Source organism: Epargyreus clarus, unplaced genomic scaffold (assembly GCF_041222505.1).
Source record: "Epargyreus clarus isolate Ecla_fem2 unplaced genomic scaffold, WU_Ecla_fem_2.2 ptg000031l, whole genome shotgun sequence".
NCBI lineage: Eukaryota > Metazoa > Arthropoda > Insecta > Lepidoptera > Hesperiidae > Epargyreus > Epargyreus clarus.
This window is the reverse complement of record NW_027332236.1, coordinates 2,316,878-2,336,574: the sequence shown is the minus strand read 5'-3', so window position 1 is coordinate 2,336,574 and position 19,697 is coordinate 2,316,878. Positions and strand designations below refer to the sequence as shown.

Below are 19,697 nucleotides of genomic sequence, written 5' to 3'. Positions count from 1 at the left end.
TAAATGGCTTCCATAGTAAAGATTGCTCACTGGCTGTTTAGGAATTATTTTTTGTTTGGTAAAAAAATTCAGCACAAAACACACACGTAAATATAAATTATTAATTTGAAGAAATTTACAGAATTTTATTAAAACTCGCAGCCACCAACTATGACATTCGAAGAACTTCAATCAATCTAGCTTTGTATGATAGATCTTCTTTCCTTTTTGACATTCTAATCCTATTCTACTTCTGCTGTAGGTTTCAACCTATGTTGCAATCGGAGATTTCCGACTTACACAGCAAAATACGCGAAATTTTCTCATCAACTGCTTCTATCTCCCAACTCACCTGCTTCTGCATGTGGTGTTGATGGAACAGCCGTTGTTTCATCAACGCTTGCAACTGATTGTGCTGGTCAAGCAGCTGCATGGCTAGGAGATCTGGTGCCACTAGAGGCAGTGGCGAGCGAGCTCCAGGGGCGGAGGCGCTAGCTGGTGACACCGGCGCTGGGCTCGACTGCGTGGAACCTCCCGTTGGAGATGTGGGTGCTGAGGCCTGGCATCAGAAAAGAAAAATCCAAATAGTGTGGCATCGTGAGTTTCCGGTATATAATGGAATAATTCTTTAACTTTTTAGCAGAATAGTATTCTCATCGAAGATTCGTTTGTGATGCAGTCGTAAAACAATAGTGCTTGTATATTTTGGCTGGTCGTATTTGGTTAGTCAAATACACTGCTGCTGTATGGTGCGATGCTGATATGGTAACAGCAATATACACACATGCAATTCCAGATGGAACATCAGGTCCATTGGAGGGTCGGCATTTCTAAGCAGGAATGCCTACTTGCCAGGTAAACTACATGTAAACTAGTAGATAACAAAATACGGGTAAACTCAAATAGATGAGTATTTGAGGTTAGGTAGCAGCAAGGTAGCAGCGAAAACCTTGCATCGTTAAACGACTGGATCTATTTCTCCCTCAAGGAAAACAAATGCTGTACTTGTAGAGACATTCTCTACCAGATGCGGTTTCAAATGTTGTTTACGTATTGTTACTCTAGTAGGTATTAGGGATTGAAAAGATAAATTTATGTGTGCTCCACTTCTGCTCCAACATCAATGGGTACTTACCCTGGCGAGCGCAAGCGGCTCATGTTCCCGCGGGGGCGAAGCGCGGCGCGGCGGCGAGCTGCGTCGACGCCGGCGCGCCGCGTCGCCACCCCACCTGCCTGACTCCTCCCTGAACGAAATGCCGATCTTCAACTATGTTCAACTATCTTTGAGTTAAAACTCCTAAAGCATATCAGGATTGGATCGACACTGTAGTGGTGTCGTTGCAATCCAGATATGATTGCTATATCCAGAAATTTTGACGAGTTGTGGGAAGTCGTCACAACACAAAAATTGTCTTGTGAATTGGCTATACCCAACTAGGCGTTGCTGCGGCTGTATGATATTAATTACTAGAGAAAGAAGAACTTCCGTTTTTATTTATATTGAAAAGTCGCGACAGTAAACATATTTAAACAATCCTTTATAATTTTACGTCACTCCATCGGCTAGGTACTCTTAGTTTACTGCTGGGTTTAAGTTATGAAAGCTGAATCTTTATAAATATAATAAAGAAGCAATGATATACCTTAAGACAGATTAAATATATCCTACACGGATTAGCTTCTATCCCAAATGTTATTCTACCAAGAGAGCATATGTAGTGCAGTGTATGTTCCAGACTTTCCCCAGTTATAGGGAGAAATCCATATATGATGGCAACATACAAAAAGGATTATTTATAGCCATAAGAAATATTTTCTTTCATACCGGTCCAAACAGCGATCCAGCTCGAAGGAGTTGATTAGCGGCGGCTTGGCAACACCTCCGGGACTCGGGTTCAGTGCCGGCTCGGGACCCTGAAGCAATAAAATATAAATATAATAAATGTTAAACACAGAAAAAAAACATCCAATTAATAAATAACTTGAGACACATTTTACAAATTCGAAACAAAAGTATTATAGTATAAAAATAAGCAGTAAAAATATACAAATACCTAAGCCAATAAGGAACAAGGTAGAAACGGAGTCTATTCTTAAACCCAAAAATATGTAGACATCTTCTAAATATATATAACTCAAAGGTGACTGACTGACATAGTGATCTATCAATGCACAGCCCAAACCACTGGACGGATCGAGCTGAAATTTGGCGTGCAGGTAGATGTTATGACGTAGGCATCCGCTAAGAAAGGATTTTGATCAATTCTACCCCCAAAGGGGACAAAATAGGGGATGAAAATATTACTTCATAGCGCAAGCGAAGCCGCGGGCAAAAGCTCGTTTTTATAAAAAACAAAACCTGGTGGTAAAGCATACAAAGCCATGTGCAAATGTAGGCTAAATTTACAGCTTATCGGTTCAGTAATAACCAAAAATCATTATTTGCTTTAGATTATTGCTTCTAACAGCCATGTTGGGTAAAATCAATAGAATCGTTAGTACACGGTACATTTACTAGGATGACTACATACTAGAACTGTTATATGTTCCGATTTTTTGTTTATTTCAAATATAACAGTCATGTAAGATGAATTCGCGAACTGAGTTTATCGTTAAAGAACTAGAAAGAGATACTTTCTACTCTCGTAGCTGCACAGTAGTGGTAGTATTGAAGGTGGTAGAACCCTTTGTGGTTCGACTCCGGCGGCACCACCGCCACACCTATTTCTACCTAATAACAGCAGTGTTAGGCGCTGCTGTGTTCCGGTTTGAAGGGTGTGGTAAGGGAGACAGACTTTTCCGAGGCATTCCTTAGTCCGTCAGGGGTAGCGGCGCATCTGTGGCCGACCTTAGGTAGGAACATCTAATCCTATCTGGGGTTGATTACAGATGTCCATGGGCGGCAGTAGCCACTTACCATCAGGTGGACTGCATGCTCGTTTGCTACTCCTATAATAAAAAAAAAGTATTCCCTTTGTCGTAATTTATTTTTAAGTCATGTGGTTGGCCGAGGATCGAACCTAGAATCCTCACTATATTAGGTCAGTATTGCGACCGCTTTGCCGCATGGGATGGTTTATTTTATTTATGTTACACACTCGTATATATTTGCGTAACGATATGTTATGTAGAAGGTACTTATATAATATTAAAGCTGTAGTCTTTTATTTCATTCTGAATTATTTTATTATTTCTAAGGATCATTGCTATGACAATACCTATGATGTGATAGTTTAAATCAGCTACCTACTTAGTATATTTTACAACATATCGCCCTTTAAAACAGAATAGGCAGGCAATACCTTAGTTAATAGTTACTTTCGGTGTAATATTTAAAAAATGGGTTTTGTTTGTAATGGAAGGAGTACAACTATGCTGCATTCCAATTGAGGCTTAGTAGTCACTGCGATCAACACTTCAAATAATAAAAAACCTAAGTTGTCAAAGATTTTGTTTGATATAAAGATTTTGTTTAACTCACAGAATCAGAAAAGAAACATATCGTCTAGATATCTTCAGCATTTAGATTTTATCTCAATTTTCAACATTGTTTGAACTATCGGCATCCTTTCATTAATCGAGGTTTTAATCAGATACGAGTAGTAAAAGTAATAAACAATCATGAAGCCCGATGTTAAGTAATCACTGCCGCCTGTAGCGTGCCCGTCCCCATTATAGGCATCCGTGTACCATTATAAATGTATGTAGAGTATGTAGAGCCTGAAATACTGTATCTACTACGCGCAATGTCTAAAACTAAATCTACCTTGTCACACCCATCTAAGAAGAACAAAGAAGCGCTTTACTACCAAAAGATAGACATAGGCGTGTCTGTTGTGCCACCGCAGGCGAAAATAAGAAAGCTTCATAACCAACTGCTGAAAACAAAATTTAAACATCTTTTAAAAATATCCCGTACCACACCGGAAACCAAACAGGTTTGCTTAAGTTACCATTTATATACAGACACTGAACGTGTCAGACACGGGGCGAGCCAGACAAAATAGTATTTTTCCTATAAAATTACGTATTTAGGTATATTCTGTAACACGACCCCGTAAATATGAATTTGTTTACCAAGAAAATTAATTATTATTCATTTATAACTGAACCCTAACACTGCTATTTTAAAGAAATAGGCTAATTCACATAAAAAACGAATCGCAAAATCGCGATGCGAAGTTTTCACATGTGTAAGCGCCTTACAAAAACATGTTTATAATATGAGGTCACCCGACACGTAACGAGATGTGTTTTGATAAATAAACGCTCCATTATAAACATAGCAAGTGTTCTGTGTAAACTATCTAGGTACTCAAACTAATTTTTATAACATCCTTGTTTGATCCTTTCAATGGTGAACTAACAATTGGCTGTACTAAGTTATAATCTAGCTAGATTATCACGATCAATAAGTTTCAGATTAAATCGTCTAGATTAGAGCGTCATTTATCCATTTGTTCTATTGCTGGGCATGGTTCTACTCTAGTGAGAGAGATTTAGGTAAGCCTTATTCCACCGCGCTGGGCGATTGCGTCACACACACACTTCGAGATTTTTTTAACTGTCAGGGAGGCCCCCTGACAGAAAAAAAAATCTCATCACCACCATCTTTTAAAAACCATCATAGTTTAGGAAAGTTTTATTTCCTCCTTAAAACAGTAAAATATTCCGTCATACACAGTTGAACAAACTTAAACCCTTATTAATTTGCGCTTATCCATTGTATAAAACCAACTGAAAATGTCATATTTTGCTAAACTTATTAAATTTCCTGCAAAAAAAGGAAAAGTATGATGAAAGTAATATCGTTTTAAAAGATGGTAATAACCCCATGGCCGATTGCGTCACACACACACTTCGAGATTATTTTTTTTAACTGTCAGCCGTGTAGGTTTCTGATGTTAATTTTTAATACGCATAATTATGTTTTAAAAATCACAGGTGCCCGGGATACCAACGTTAGACCTTAGATTTAAGACCGTTAGACGTTAGATTTTAAGTATTAGTATTTAATTGGTATGTAAGTTAATATAAGATAATAATAAAATAAATGAAACCCAATTGACCGCTTCTGATTACAAAATATTTATCCACCTATACTAATATTATAAAGAGGAAAACTTTGTTTGTTTGATTGTAATGAATACGCTCAAAAACTACTGGACCGATATTAAAAATTCTTTCACCATTCGAAAGCTACATTATCCACGAGTAACATAGGCTATATTTTATATAAAATATATTTGATAATTAGATTTTGAGGCGGTACAAATTTTGCTGGGTCAGCTAGTAGGTTATAAATATAGATGAGTATAACTATAACAATTAAAAGATTATGAATTATGAATGAAAGAATTTGTTCATATGTTCGATTATTAATTTGAGGAATGAACGAAAACATATTTTTGGTTTAATCCCAGACCTTAAAAACAGTTTTTATTTAAAGGAAAAGTAAAAATAGGAAAAAAAAGTAATAATGTTAAATTTACAATGTTAAGTACACAATGTTAAATTTATGAACAGCAAAATTATTTTCAAATCAACAAAAGCAATCGTCGTTTCCATCATATTAACTAAGTGTACCAAATCTTTAAAACTGTTAAGAAATCATCAAATCTGTAACCTCACGTCAATCGATCAACCGATAAGGCATGTGGTCTAGATCACGCGCAGTTTCATACAAATTAATAAACAATCGATTATTTGTGCACCCAGCACGTACTCTACCAACGGGTGATGTATCTACGTGACGTCGGTACCAAAGTCGGGTATAGGTACTTCGGAGAAGATAAATGTCAACAAAATATAATAATAATATGCAGCATGTGCGAAAGAAAGTATTGATTTAAGAAATCGAATTAAAATGGTGGTTGAATTGCACATAATCTCTATAACGCTTTCTACTTAGCTACACTAGGATTTATTTTTATCATGAGTGTTATGGACACATACATACAAAGATTAACATACCAAAAAAAATGTGAGCCGTCACGGGACGCCTGGCAGATGTGAAACATCGACATTATATTGTAAAAGTAATATGCAGAAAAGAACATATTGTGATAGGAACTAAATATGTCATAATGATAAAATAAAATATTACGATCCGCATGGCGACGCGTCGCCACACCGTAAACGCTACTGCATATAGACTGTATATATATACCATCGTATAGCGTGGCGACGCGTCGCCACGGCATGCGTCGCCACGCCATAAATCGGTTTTACGTGCGGCTATAGATGTTTCACATCAAAATTATTTATATTTCTGTCCGGGGATCTAACCCGAAGTCCATAGAAAACACTGGCACTTTGATGCTATTAGGCGAAAATACGAGTAGGTGGTGGCACCATAGGATAAATCGAATGCAGGTAGAGCCAGGAAAGGTTCCATCGCCTCTATTGTTTTTAGCGTAACGCAATTCTTGCGTTTGAGTGAAAGGGTTTGAATGTAGTCTGGCTTAGGCACATATGAAACGACTATCTTAGACGTCAGGAGTGGCAAGGCATTTGTGATCGGCTTCACCTAGAACCTCTGCTCTAAACGGAATTTAGCAGGTGGTCGAACCGTCTGCGGTTCAACTCCGGTGACACCACAGCCACACCTATTTCCGCCTAGTAACAGCAGTGTTAAGCGCTGCTGTGTTCTGGTTTTAAGGGTGTGGTAAGGGAGAGATACTTTTCCGAGGCGTTCCAGCTTAGTCCTCAGGGGAAGCGAGGCATTTGTGGGCGACCTCAGGTAGGAATCTAAAGATATCTGGGGTTGTCCCAGATATAATTAGATACAGATGTTCATGGACGGCAGTAACCACTTACCATCAGGTGGACTGCATGCCCGTCTGCTGCTTTTATATTATTAATAAAAGTTAGTTACAGATGTTCATGGGTAGCAGCAACCACATTCTATTAAACATTCTTTGCTACTGCAATCTACCTCCGTAATGTCATCTAAGATAGCATCATATGTAAATCAGCCGGCATCCACACCCTTCCATCAAAAATCATGAACCAAGAACTGCTTCACGCTTGAAATGTGTGTGGCGGTGGTAGAGTTCACGCCAAATTGCTAGTCCGCTCTGAAGTTGTTGCGAGCAGGTGTAGTCATACAATTTGCTATGGCGACGCGATTCATTTCTATATTCAGAGCGGACTAGCTTTACGCGGACTATACCACTCTAATCAAACCATTCCACCGTCGAATTCGATCCTATTTTATCGATAACCATTCTTTTTGAATTCGACTGGATACGATTGTTGTAGTGAAGGGTACTACAATACAAAACTACTAAGAACCATATCGACTAATACAAATCACAACCATGAGTAACATGTTTGGCTATCGGGTAACTGTTATGTTTTTCGAAAAACAAACGAGAACGCGAGACGATAACCGAAAACAATAACACACCGAGTGTTGATTATAAATTAATGGTACTTACCCGGTGACCAATGACCACCTAACAATAATACCACCTACTAGGAATTTTTCATGTTTAAGATTTATCGGCTTAAGGCAAACATTTTAAAAGTGTTTTTCTCATAGTAGAAGTAGCAACCAAGTGTGCTGATCTGATGGTTAGGTATTTCTAAGAGTTGTCCCTGTAGTTCCGGGACCAGAATTGGGCTACGGTATCCCTTGCCTGTCGTAAGAGGCGACTAAAAGGGGCTTCCGGGGTTGCGGGCGGCAAGAGTGGGGACTCAAACCGTCCAGCAAGCGACCCCGGGAAGGACAGCGGTTTGTATGGTCGCATATCGCTGTAATCACCAGAGGATGTAAGAGGAGCGTAAATTGCTCCCCCCAGGGCAGAGCCCGATAGAAGGGCATCGCGTTAGGAGGACTCCGGTTGTGTTCCGTTGGAGATCCTAGAGTTCTGCACCAAACGCTGAGGACGGCCACCGGGGGGGTTTTAGTGCGGTAAAAATCCCACATAACCCGGCGTCACTCCCATTGCGTCGGCTACCTTTTGAAGGTTTCCCCCTCGAGAAAAAACAAAAAAGGTATTTCTAAGATTGGCAAGACATCTGTATCGTCTTCAGGTAAAACCCTTGCTCCATATATGCTTGGTTATAGACATCCATGGGCAACGGTTACCACTATCATATTACAAAAGAAAATTGTCTCACTTCTGAACATGGATCTCTAGCCTTATTTGGGTATATCTAAAGAATATTATTTCTAAATCAAATATTTTAATAACAACATTTTGTTGGCAACACCAACAAAAATGTAAATGTAGATGTAATGTGGCAACACCGATTCTCTTCCGCTCGCCACCATAACGAAGCCTGTACGTGTCCTAGTGAATAATAAAAGAATCTGCCTCCAAAATCAACAAAGCTTTTAATACAGTCCACATCAAAACCCCAACACATTTAATTTATCGATTTATTAACAACATATTATTTAAAGTGATGAGTAGTTTGAGGGTGGTAAAAATCTCTGTGGTTCGACCCCAGCAGCACCACCGCCACACACATCTGCCTAATAACACCAGTGTTAAGCGCCGCTGTGTTTTGGTTTGAAGAGCATCTGTTGTGATCAGAGTGTCAGCCACTTACCATGAGTGGACTGCATGCTCATCTGCTACTCCTGTATTATAAAGAAGATACAACTCACCTGTCTCACTGCGTACAGCATATCAGATTCTTCTATCTTCTTAACGAACTTCTTAATTTAAAGATCCAAAACTTCTTTCACACTTTACTATTACGATTATTAATTATTCACTATTTTATCAAATAAGTCAGTCATAGTTTCGAATACATTCTTGACTTTTCGTATTTAATTTTAATAATAAAACAATTTCCCATTATTTTATTACGCTAAACTTAACATTTTTTAATATCTGTAATTTATTTAATCAAATGATTTATTTTTGGTTTGCAAACCGCTGTTCAGTGTTAAGAAAAAAATAAAAATGTACTTAAAAAATAAAAATAAGAGCAAGGTTTTATTTATTGGAAGGAAATTAAAAAAAAGGTTTAGGGATAAAATTAATTGTAGATTACAAAATAATCTTTGGGCAAAAATCCGGGCAACATTTTTGACCTACTGACCCACTGCTGGGCACGTATATTCTTTGAGAATGACGGGTTGAGCAATAATCGACGCTGGTTATTTCCCGTTACAAATGATCAATCCTTATCAATATTAAAATTTGCTTACCGAAATTGTTTAATTTCGAAATGTGGTAGGCAAAAACTGATTGAGATTGATAATTAGGTATTAAATAACTACCGTACCGTACCGTTTTTTTAACAACTAACGCATCGACATACATCATACACTTTTAATAATTTTGTAGAGAATTTGTCAGCCAAAGTTTACAATCTATCAATTTTCAACTATTTTTTATTGTTGAAGTGTTAATCAATTTAAAATACGCACATAAATTCGGGACATCTGTTCCCGGGATTCGATCTTTAGAATTCTAGCGTGAACGGCTTTAATCTTCCTAGAAATTATCAATGTTTATAAAATTGAAACGACTGAGTAATTATTATTTTGGTATCATAAATTATTTTCTAAAACGGTAATACGTAACTATTGAAATCTTTATAAGGATACTCCTAAGTACTAAAAAATCAAATTTCAGAAATTCTCCAATAGATACCTACATAAAATTCCAAAAAACAGCAGGCGCCAATAAAAAAAGGAAATTAAAAGGAAAACCGTTCAAACCTACGAGCATTAATTTAAAATTAAGCACGCGCGAGCCTTCATGAATCTCTGAAAAGCGGCAAACTTGCCCACTGTAAAGCGACCTCTCGACCAATCACAGCTCGCCGCTGAAAAGTGCCACGCCCACCCGCTGAAAAGGGACGCCCACCCAACCAAGTTTCTTAATGAAAATTTACATTGGACTAGAAGATTTGACGTGGATTATTCCAGCTTTATAGAACGGTGAAGTTTTTTTTAGTTTAGTGGATCGCTTTGTTTTGGGTTCGAGTCTCGGTTTATATATTTTCGCGGCTGTATTGTCTTTCATATATTTTGAAATAGTAAATAAATCGCCTGTAATGTAATAGCTATTCCTTATTTTGAAAATTGAAACGATAATCATCGAAAATTATTCATATAATTTTTTATAAAATTTTGTAGTTAGCTCGTGAGATAGAATGTAAGATTAAAATATTCTACACAAAGGCATTATACCCATTTGTTTCAAATTAGTTCCTACAAATACAAATATAAAAAATATTGTAATTTATTTAATATTTGCAAGTGGTTTGCGCGTTACAAAAATAAATTGGTAATTATTTTTTTCTTTTTATAATATGAGAGTAGCAGACGAGTATGCAGTCCACCTGATGGTAAGTGGCTACTGCCGCCCATGGACATCTGTAATCAACCCCAGATAGGATTAGATATTCCTACCTGAGGTCGGCCACAGATGCGCCGCTACCCCTGAGGACTAAGCTGGAACGCCTCGGAAAAGTCTATCTCCCTTACCACACCCTTCAAACCGGAACACAGCAGCGCCTAACACTGCTGTTATTAGGTAGAAATAGGTGTGGCGGTGGTGCCGCCGGAGTCGAACCACAAAGGGTTCTACCACCTTCATGGTAATAATTACTAGTTTAACAATACACGAAAACATCGTGCAAAAATTAATCATTCTTGTCTTAGAAAATCTATTTTAAATAGGGGGATTATTTTATCATTATTAATTGAAAAAAATACACTTATTTTTTAATGTTGATTTACGTTTCTGTATATTTCATTATTATTGTGATATTTTCCTTCATCGATAAAGTGATTAATTTCTCATACATATTTTATTTTATTTTGAAATGTCAACAATGCGTGACTTGGATACGAACCTAAGACTAGCTTCATAGTAAATTAAGTGGGCTATAACAACGTTCGAAAAAATAGGCTACCTAGGCAAAAATAGGCTAATCTAATCAATAGGTACGAATGAAATCAGCACATGTGACTTTTGCCTACAGGTGTTTTTTAAGTTTTGGTACTAGATGAATTCCCTTTGAACAAGACCTTTGAAGGACCATTCGCTGAAATTCCAATCAACTTTCATGAGTAATTTAATTAATCAGACTCTCATAGAAATAGTGGAGTTGCCCGATTCCAATCAAATATTGATTTTTTATGAATATGTTTTATAGCTAATAAATTATTGTTTAGTTCAATTTTCTTTATACGAAATACGTGTGAAAATGTAAGCGACGAAAAATCGAAATCAAAAATATGCATTAGAAATTAATTATCACTTGATAGAACGGTGAAGAAAAATATCATTGTAAGTCTGAAAAATGTTCTCAGAGGACTTTGAATCAATTTGCACTTAGCCAACGTGGTGACCACCACGTTGGCTAAGTGCAAACGTGGTGGTATGTCCTAAACTCCACTCATTCTAAAGGAGAACTGTGCTCAACACTGAGACAGTAAAGTAGGCGAATCAAGTGCCTAATTTATAACTGACTTCCCAAAGAAGGGAGGTTATCTATTATATATCGCTTTTTGTCAGTTAGACATTGACATCCAATGATTTCCTACCAAAGTTATAAAGTTTAACAATTTGTACCTATAAGAATTGTCTAATCAATTTCGATGTCTATAGGCAGAACATTTGATCTATTGATTATGAATAATGGACGCCTAATTTTGCAAACTTCAACCATAAACTATATAATATTTTATTTTAAAACTAATTCTATCTTCCCGTTAGATAGACGCAGCTCTACCTATATAGTTTGATAGAGTCGAGACAATTTTATTTTACCATCGAGGGTGTTTGTAGAGCCAGATCGAATCGTGTCTCAATCAGACTGAAACCCAATCAACCCAAGTAACAACCTCTACTCTATTAGCTACTCTACGTAACGAAAAAATAAATTTTATGTTACTATCAAGCTCTGTAGGTACGTGATAAATTGTATTTTTAGGGTTCCGTAGCCTAAAAACGAAACGCTTATAATTTTGTTCTGACTGTCTGTCTGTCTGTACGTCTGGATGACAATATTTTTACTCGTATACTGTTGGCACTATGTAAATTCGAATTTTTGCATAAAGAAATAAATTACGCAGAATAACAAAAATAAGCGCTGAATTATATGCATGTGGTTAACACATAAGAAACAAAATGTGTGTACATAATCATGTTGTGTATCTAGCTGTGGTGTCTAGTCTGCAAACATTCTTTTAAACATTTTTTTAAGTCAATAATTATTGATATAACCGTTTCTAAAAGTGTATGGCAAACTCTACAATAAATGCAAACAATGAGAATGTAGAGCAAGGGAACTTCAAAAATGGCAGCAAAAAATAATCCTTAATCAAGACTTACAAAATGCACTAGCCTCACTAGAGTTACTTAGTATAAGTGAAAATATTATGATAAAAAATATGTTTTAAAAAATGTGTTACTTTCTAAAATTGGCAATTGCCTATTGTAGAAGAACTTTGCCTCAGTATATTCAGACATGTACTTAGAATGAATAGATAGGTCAATATCTAAATAAAATAAAAATATTGTACATTTAAAATGTAGAGTCTTATCATGAGGCAATCAAGTGTAATGGTTGGTCCACCGGATGCCAACCAGGATAGGTTTACCATCTTTAAATATTCGCAAATGTAAAACATTGATTACATGGGGCTTATAATTTTCCTGTACAATGGTAAACCTTGATTCATGCCTCGTAAATCGGGAAATACAGAAAATGCTCACAATAAAAATGTGAAGACCAAAATTTAAGGAAAATACTAACTTAATGCCACACCTAGGTATAAGCATTATGCTAACTTATCTTCGAAACACAAATATATGGTAAAACCAATCGATTCTGATAATTTATTTTTAAAGTGGCATGATGATTAAGTTTTTTTGTTATGTATGAATCATTCTTTGGGCTTCCCTACACCCCAAACAGCAGGACGGATTTTAGTAATATATGAAATATCAGTGGATTCGCCTAAATTGTGTGAGTGACACCGGTTATATCTATAAGAAGTCGAGTTTCTTTGTTTTTATAATAACTATCTTTTATAACGAAGTAGGGATTCAGCTTCGGTTAGAACCTCTTCTATATAGAGTTGGTCACAGATGTCCATCAACTATTTTTTGCTAATTATCTTCAAAAAAGAAGTTAAATACCCAGTCCTTATAAAATTAAATTCCTCATTTAATTTAAACTGGCTGAGAATCAAACCCGGAACCACGTGTCGACCACATATTAACCACTCGACCATGAGTTGCCAAGCCGTGATGTTACCTCAAACCTCAATTTTCGATTCAAACATACGTGATGAAAGTGCTAAATGATTACAAAGAATCTGGATTATATCACGTAGAATAATAAAAACATGATACCGTTATGTTGCAACAATAACAAGTAACAATTAATTACTTTTTATTAAATACTAATTGTATTTAGCTAACTTTTTATTACTCACATAATATTAGATGATTCATATGTTAGGTGATGCAAGTTACAAATTTTAGTCTTATGACGCAACTTAATATTTTTGAGTCTAAATCATTTGCCTACAATTGTTCATGTTAAATTTGCAAATTCTACAATAAAACTGATTTACATAAAAAGAAGTTTAAAATATTCTACGATAATACAAACAGTCAGGAATTAACTTTTTGAGTTTAGAAACATAAAAAAGTATTAAATTTTTACAGTAGCTCCTTTCTACATACATACTCGTATATAAGTGAGCATAAAGAATGTATTTTGGAAAGTTTTCATATACTGGGTGTGAATAGGGGATGTTAGCCTATTTTAATTAATATGAAAGTATCTAACGATCATGCAATCCACCTTATGGAAGGTACTGCCATACAACATGAACATATTCTATAGTCAAACCCAGATAAGATTAAAGTCCTACCAGAGATCGGTTACGATGCGTTGCTACCCCTGAGAACCAAGTTGGAGTATCTCACATAAGTATGTCATTACCACACCTTTCAAACTGGGACACAGTAGCACTTAACATTACTGTTAGGTAGAAAAGGTGTGTCGGTAGTGCATCCGCTGTTGAACCACAGAATTCTTTAACATTTTAAAGTTAACCCTTCTTTACTATGTGTAAACAATATATTTCTTACTTTACCTCCACATATTATCTTTTCATTACTATAATTATATTCATGTTTATTAAAACACTCTACCTTTTTTTGAAGGTGGTAGAACCCTTACTGGTTCGAGTCCAGCTGGACGAATTCTTTCCGAAAGAAAGGTTAGTCCATAGTTCACGCTGGCTATGTATAAATAAATCTTTGAGAACATTATAACGAAGTATAAGGCAGATTTCATTACGACGTTTGTTCTCCATTGCAGCAAGTACTAATTTATAATATGCATGTTTTTTAAAAAAGCTAAGAAGCGAAGGCGAAAGTTCACGCAATTACGAAATTATCAGTGATATTACAATTGTCCTACAAATACATGTAAATTTACAATTCAATTCGTTTAAGTTTAAAATGACGGGCCCCTGTTGGGCGCCAAACACAAGTTCAAGTGTATTTAATTTATACCCTTCAAATTGACGACGATTTTTAATATTATCAATAACCAGGCAGAAAAATCATTATGTATATCTATTATATTTAATAATTATGGTTTCACTATAATTTTTAATTTAAATAAAAACGTGTTCCTACTAAAATAATGTAAAGAATATTAGCAGAAAAAACTCGAAAGTCTACTTCTAATAAATCTGTAAAATAATTATTTTTTTCATTTCATATTTTAATCATTAGATACTTATATCACATATTTAATTACGGAGCCTCAAAACCCATTAATTAAAATAGCATTATAAAATAAATATTTTTATGAAATATATTTTTTATAACGATAAACCTATAATCCAATACAAAAAAGTTTTAAAAATACATCGCGGCACGAACGCACAATTTCGCGCGTTCTGTCTCTTATGAGCTGTCAAAGTTGGCGCTCTACAGCGGCAGTCGGATTGGTCGAGCCGCTTATGAGCGACGCTCGCGATTGGCCGCCGCGAACACATGAGCGATGGGCCACGTGCTTATAAGTTCCGAGTTCGAAATTCAAACTTTTTACGCGGAGCACCGATGTCGTGAGGATTATACTTTTATTTTTAAGAACTTTTTTAATGAATAATGTGATTTAATAATTCTAAATTCTATTTTGAAATACTTACTGATTTAATTGATTTTAGTTATATTAGATTAAATTAAACTACTTTGAATAGCTTTTCCAATTTTTGTATATTTTTCAATTATAAGTTCTTTTGCTATTTCTAAATTTGTTGTATGAATAATATCAAAAAACAAATTTCAATGATTAAATAGAGTACTAAATTGAAAAAGTTAATTATGGTTAAATTAGTACATGTTCTAGTTTTACTTACAAAATCTCCTTGATAACGTCACCACCAGTTTAAAATAAAATATCCTTTTTTTTAAACGAAAAGATCGATGTTAAATTCGGGAAAATGTAGGCTTCCAAATTTAAAAGTCGAACGCAAAAGTTGCCGGACCGCGCGAAACCGCTCGTAAATCAAAACTTACAGCACTCATTATTAAAAAACAAAACAAAACAACTAAACAACATACAATAATAATTAATTGGAAACATCATAAAAACCTCAACACTGAACAGCGACGAAATCTACCACTGATGAGTTCTGACCGAATGCAGTTTCCGATGCAAATTATTTACGCCACTGCATCTAGCTGCATCCTCGTTAAAATAAATTTTAATCGCTTTCCAACCCACACCTTACGTTTGTAAAGCGTCAAGAACGCTATAGTGTTAGTAAGAAAAATATTTGTTCGAAAACGCGCCTCTAAACAATACACAACAGCCTTCGACGCGGCGGGCACAACAATGCTAGGGCGAAATAAGCAAGAAATATTTAACTACCGTGCCGCGCGGGGAGGGGCGGGCGCTGGCCCTCAGTATTGGCGGTACGGCTGTGGTAGTTATAGTTTACGTGATACACAGCTCAAATACAAATAATATAAACATTACAACTGAGCATGCGCCGTACACGTAGACAGGGACGACGCTATGCTCGCGCTCGACGTCGCCACGCAAAATCATCAACACATATCACCGACATGAAATACTGAACAACGGTAAACATTTTCCAAACTAAAGATTTGTAGTGGATTCCCTAAATCGCTTTTTTATAGATTAATTTGCATATTTCTGACGTGAAGCGTCGGTCCGGCCACGCATGCGCAGTGGCGACGGCAAAAATGTTATTGACGATGCAAAATATTTATTTTTTGGCGCAACACCGACGCAGCTCCCGGCTGTTCTACGGCGGCCATTTTGAATTTCAAAATTTAAACTGTCCAAATCGGCATTCTAGGACTGAAGAAAAAATACGTACAAGCTACGATCATTTGTGGCTATTCTAACAAACTTTTGATGTCATAGGGATAAATGATGAAGATAAGAAAGAATCAGTTTTCTACAAGTCCTCGGGGAGTATCAGATGGATTTATTTCAATTATAATCCAATACGACAGGATGACGCATGCGCGTGGCACCAATCACACCGTGCTGAAAAACTTTTTAACAGTTCATTTTATAATTGCAAATTTTTATGAAATCATTAAAATTAATATGAAAACTATAGACATTCAGTTTGACTGTTAAACTGACGTAGTACTGTCCCACTGCTGGGCACGGGTTTCCTGTCGGAATGAGCAGGGTGCAAATGCAGGTTGGAACATGTCACCCACCTTTGAGTACCTTAAAAAACCTCGGGCGCGTGTATATACGTTTTTCATTTTATCCTTTATCGATAGAGCAACTGATGATCTTAATTTAATTCCCACATAACTTTGAAAAAAAAATTCGAGCTCCGAGGTTCAGCTTAGTTCAGAGGTTTTTATCTATCCCTCCGGAAAGTTTGGCTTTATTCGGTATAAAATTTTCCCTAAGTCGTTTTCTGAACTCCTGACAACGTATCAAAGATTAGTAAAAAGTACTCAATCCTAACAAGAAAATGTAAACAGTTTTGATTGAAACAGAATTGAAATTGTCACTGTCATCTATTTTCGTGTTTGAAAAATATTAAAAAAATGTAGTTTTTACATTTTATTTACATTTACGAATTAAATGATATTTCTCCGCACTTTTTCTTTGATTTCGTGTTTTTGCACCACCTGACTGCGCATATCGGCATTGTTGCGCGTAAATTACACCATGGCAGCCATTAAATAGCTGACAGGATTGCCATCCGTCTAAACCATTTAATGGCTTCATCAATGCAAATGCAACGTTTGTATAAAATTTCATGACAATAAAATATGAAACAAACTCACTTTCAAATTTATAATATTAGTTAGGATTACATCATTTGTATATTTCCTAGTAAAATAAAAAATAAAGTAAAATTTATAATATTATGTTAACGTGAACTATTTATATTTTATATCTAATACACGTAAGCTCCTAATTTATAATGCTCCCAAATTGTAAGAGGAAGATATATATCAAATGTTAGTTTTAATTGGCAATTTTATTCGTTATCTGACAAAGTTACCACAAACAAATATTTATGTCAAAATAATGATACCCCAATCATTATAATTATTGTTGTGTTTTCCTTATTGTTCATTAAACCATATGTATATCTTTAATTAAAATATGTGGGTACTATCCTACAGCATGCGTATTAATTAAGTAGATTAAAAGTAGACTGTTTATTTTATAACTCAATAGATGACTTGTTATCCAATTAAGTAAATAGATTCACATCCGAACTGGATCATTGATGCTTAATCTTATATCTCTTGAGCTCTGAACTACTTATTGTCAGAAAAACTGCACGCTTGTTAGTTACCTCAATTTTGTAAAAAAAATGAGATACGATTGAAATTTAAATGCTTTCCGTGCGTTGGCGATCTCGTGGGCCGACCGGATTTAGCTTAGGACGAAAAAAATTCATTTAGAGAATATTGGAAGGACTTTTTTCGATTACCTTGTATTCACGTATGGGGGCGGAACGATTTAGAAGTTGAGCAAAAGTTTTTGTTGAACTATTTTGAAAGAGCAGCTTAACCCACCCTACGCCTTTATGGTATGTACTACGACTCAGCTCCATATTTTGTACTCCCTACGGCCCGTAATTTCGGCGACATCCTTAAAGAAACACAAGTTGAAAATAAAAAGCATACGTATAGTATGTAGAGTATGCTATTAATCTTATTTTGTAAAGAGACACTACTCACCACTAAAGTTGGCAATTTTCAGTAAATTACTTTTCTGAGGCGTCCCAGCTTAGTCCTCAGGGGTAGCGGCGCATCTGTGGCCGACCTCAGGTAGGAATATCTAATTCTATCTGGGGTTGATTACAGATGTCCATGGGCGGCAGTAGCCACTTACCATCAGGTGGGCTGCATGCTCGTCTGCTACTCCTATATTATAAAAAAAAAATACTCTCACCTGTACCTCAACCGTACCAAAATAGCTATTACTATTTTGGTACCGTTCGGTGTAATGCACGGCCACATTTCCGATAGGCCATTGACATTTTTATTGGTTGATGATTTAGCACCTATCGATTGAGACTACTACTCATCCAGCAAGATTTGAATTTAGAACTTTCTTGTGACATTTAATGTGTCAAACTTTTTTTCAACTTTCGCGCGTTTAAAGATTACACCAAGATTCAGCCAGATTGAAGTTTAAAAAAAATGTAGAGTATAAATATAAAAAAGTTTTTTTCTTTTTTAATAGTCACTAAATGGTAGTATTAGTATCTATTAGATTATGCCACTAATCATTAATACTATGAAGTAAGTTGTAATATAGCATTTAATATTCACAATTAAATATAAAATTATTTAAATATTACTTTTATCAATACATCACACATCTCACTAGCTTATTATTTTTTAAAGATAGAGCAAAACTCTACTACTCTGTCCAGTTTAGCACCAAAATAAAAAAGTGAAAATCCAGACAACTTCTCCAATCCTGGACCATAGAGCCAAAGATTAGAGACAGACCATAGAGAATAAAAAATAAACCGTTGAGCAGAAAATATTAATTAGAAAGCAAAGGCAACTAAATTACAGCTGTGGGCGGGCCCCGCCTACTGTTGAGCGACGCCCAGCGACGCTTAAAAGCGTCCGCCTCTATATAAAGGTAGTTTAGGAGACGGCTTGGATACAACTTAGTAGGTTCTACTTGCTTTTTTACCTACATTTTGTATTTAAGTTACTAAAATTCTTAGTAATGTTTTAAGAGATTATTTTCAGCAAAATCTCGAATCATTTCGATAAGTAGATGCTTTTTTGGAAATTGATAAGTTTTGAAAAATGTTTGTTTTTGTATACAATGTAATGTAGTCACTAAGGCTTTTACTCTTACTTTTAAAAACCTTTTGTACCTTGATTTTTCCTATCATAATTGTTCTATCATTGCCATTTCCTATTCTAATTTATTATCCTATTCTACCAATTAAAAGTATTGCTATAAAAATGGTTAACATATATTATTGTATTGTATGTATTATTATTGTATATACATATATAATTATATACGTATATTTTTCCTACACATTCGAATACCGCCTTGCACGTTTTCTGCTTAGCCTAAAGGTAGACTGGCAGAGAATGCTTCTAGCATTAAGTCCGCCTTTTATACCAGTGTTAGTTTAGGTATAATAAAGTTTTTTTTTTTATAATATAGGAGTAGCAGACGAGCATGCAGCCCACCTGATGGTAAGTGGCTACTGC

The 19,697-nt window shown here is 35.6% G+C and overlaps 1 protein-coding gene across 3 annotated transcripts in view; it reads right to left on the bottom strand.

The window, feature by feature from the left end:
- Positions 1 to 19,697, bottom strand: part of FoxP (forkhead box transcription factor P) — an 82,919-nt gene that overhangs the window by 14,674 nt on the left and 48,548 nt on the right. For 2 of the 3 annotated variants that reach the window (XM_073089659.1, XM_073089658.1), the window contains exons 4-6: positions 1,805 to 1,893; positions 1,115 to 1,223; positions 332 to 538 (exon numbers count right to left, since the gene is read on the bottom strand). In XM_073089659.1, coding sequence (XP_072945760.1) covers positions 332 to 538; positions 1,115 to 1,223; positions 1,805 to 1,893 — 405 coding nt within the window. Of the gene's footprint in view, positions 1 to 331; positions 539 to 1,114; positions 1,224 to 1,804; positions 1,894 to 8,599; positions 8,760 to 19,697 lie in introns of those variants that run through there. The other variant, XM_073089660.1, reaches the window with a different exon arrangement.